The sequence below is a fragment of the Octopus bimaculoides genome, chromosome 26 (assembly GCF_001194135.2).
Source record: "Octopus bimaculoides isolate UCB-OBI-ISO-001 chromosome 26, ASM119413v2, whole genome shotgun sequence".
Taxonomy (NCBI): Eukaryota; Metazoa; Mollusca; class Cephalopoda; order Octopoda; family Octopodidae; genus Octopus; species Octopus bimaculoides.
The window spans coordinates 13,693,192-13,695,460 of record NC_069006.1 but is presented as its reverse complement, the minus strand read 5'-3'; the positions used below and the strand labels follow the sequence as shown (position 1 = coordinate 13,695,460).

The 2,269-nt window shown below is 36.4% G+C and overlaps 1 protein-coding gene across 1 annotated transcript in view; it reads right to left on the bottom strand.

The window, feature by feature from the left end:
* Positions 1-2,269, bottom strand: part of LOC106880141 (GRB10-interacting GYF protein 2) — a 17,068-nt gene that overhangs the window by 7,707 nt on the left and 7,092 nt on the right. The window contains exons 7-8 of the mRNA XM_052976918.1: positions 1,572-1,705; positions 529-635 (exon numbers count right to left, since the gene is read on the bottom strand). Of these exons, the coding sequence (XP_052832878.1) occupies positions 529-635; positions 1,572-1,705 (241 nt within the window). The remainder of the gene's footprint in view (positions 1-528; positions 636-1,571; positions 1,706-2,269) is intronic.

Here is a 2,269-nt window from a genome sequence, read left to right as displayed (position 1 = left end):
CCGTTGCCAGTACCGCCTGACTGGCCCTCGTGCCGATGGCACGTAAAAGCACCCACTACACCCTCGGAGTGGTTGGCGTTAGGAAGGGCATCCAGCCGTAGAAACTCTACCAGATCAGATTGGAGCCTGGTGCAGCCATCTGGTTCGACAGTCTTCAATCAAATCGTCCAACCCATGCCAGCATGGAAAGCGGATGTTACACGATGATGATGATGATGATGATGATGATGTATACAGACATCTTTACGACAATGGCAGTTCACTTAAGATTTAATGATGTTATATAATGTAGCTGTAGCTAATATGTATGACACTAGTAACAAACCAGATCCCATTGCAATTGACTGTAACACATTGTCTAGTAAAGCTGGTTTGTGGCTAGTCGCAATACAGGTAAAACTTGTTAAGAACAATTATAATCCTATTTTAGCACAATATCCATATTCTATTGACTGACTGAGTAATTAAGAAATCTCAATTAATGATAGTATTTGCAAAAAGGAAAGAGAAAGAAAAACGTATTCATACCTGTACATTGATAACTTTTCCTGGAGGAAGCTCACTTGGAAGTGGTAAACCTGCAGGCGGCCCTGTAGGGGCCAAATCCCAAACACTTGTTGGCTGTGACCAGTTATCTGATAAATAAAAGGAGTAGGTATTAAGCATTTGACCAAAAGATGAAATTCGTTTTTGTAGCAGAACAATGGTATCGGGCCTCCCATTGTTGACGATTCAGTAAAAGGGTTAGATGATGAATAAAGTGCAACCTCGTCCCTGCATACAAGATATGACAAACTTCCTTCTGCTTATAGGCCATACAAGACATTCCATTGCAACATTTTGTTTGATGATAATTATTGTGAATATACTATGGTACTAGAGCAGAACTACAGCATAGGAATTCCTAACTGAAAACTTATAAGTAATACAAGTTCATTTACTGTCCAGTTTTCCGAGCTTGCATGGATCAGACATAAATTTTGGAGGCAAATTTTCTCTCCTCTGCATCCAGATAATGTTACATTTTCCCATAGTTAGGTTTTCCACAGATGACTGTAAGTAAAAAGCTTTGCTTGTATAACAACGATGTTGATTTACGACCACAGTGTGATGCCTAGCCAATAGTACACATGAACACACACACATACACGATGAGCTTATTTTAGTTTCTGTTTACCAAATCCACTCGTAAGGCTTTGAGCAACCCTAGCGTTACAAAGTGCCGTGCAGTGAGATTCAACGCAAGATCACATGGGAAGCAAGCCATGCCTGCACCTATAAATATGTGATTATAAGTGTACATCCACACAAACTTGCAAATTATTTTGTATGTGTCTTGTAACATAACAGTTAGACAGACTAAAGCAGGATTAGATTTACAAAGTCCTCAATGGATTTAGTATACTGTTTGTAAAAAAAATCAATAGCCAACTTCTCTATAAACTAAACTGTATCTGGATAGAGAGCAACTGATTGTTGGTGAATCTCAAGAAGGAATGTAAAGAACATTGAAAATAATTTACAGCATAAAAACATGAAAAGCAACTGTTTAAAAAGCTGTTAAGAGTTACCTGAACCGACAGAATTGCCCCATATTGATGTTTCTTCGTTTTCTGTGGAATCAGCAGGCTGCGAGAAAGAGCGATGGAATACTGATTGCTGTGGGACTGAAGCTTCAGGATGTGGGGCGCTAAATGTAGCAACTCTGGTTAAGGAGACACGCAAAATAAAATATGTTAAAACATCTGTTTGTCAAAGAAAAGTGTAGAAAATTCTACAATATTTCCAATTAATATCATTGATGCTAATAATAATAACAATGATGGTTTCTTTCAAAATATAATAATTACAACTTCTTTTGGATTACTGATATTTATAGCTTTCAACAAGGGTCTCAAAAGATTGTACAGACTTTAAAAAAAGGGCCTTACAGGCCATGCACTAACAACATAAAGCACACAACAGTATCTGAAGATTTTGGGGGTCTTGATGTACAGGGTGTCCACAAAGTCTGGGTACATGGAGATTGACACATACTTTAAGAAATTATTATTACTTATATTTAATTGTTTATGTTAGGATTTTATTTACTCCATGTACCCACATGGGGATTAACACATACTTTAAGAAATTATTATTTCTTATATTTAATTGTTTATGTTATGATTTTATTTACTCCATGTACCCACATGGGGATTAACACATACTTTAAGAAATTATTATTTCTTATATTTAATTGTTTATGTTATGATTTTATTTACTCCATGTA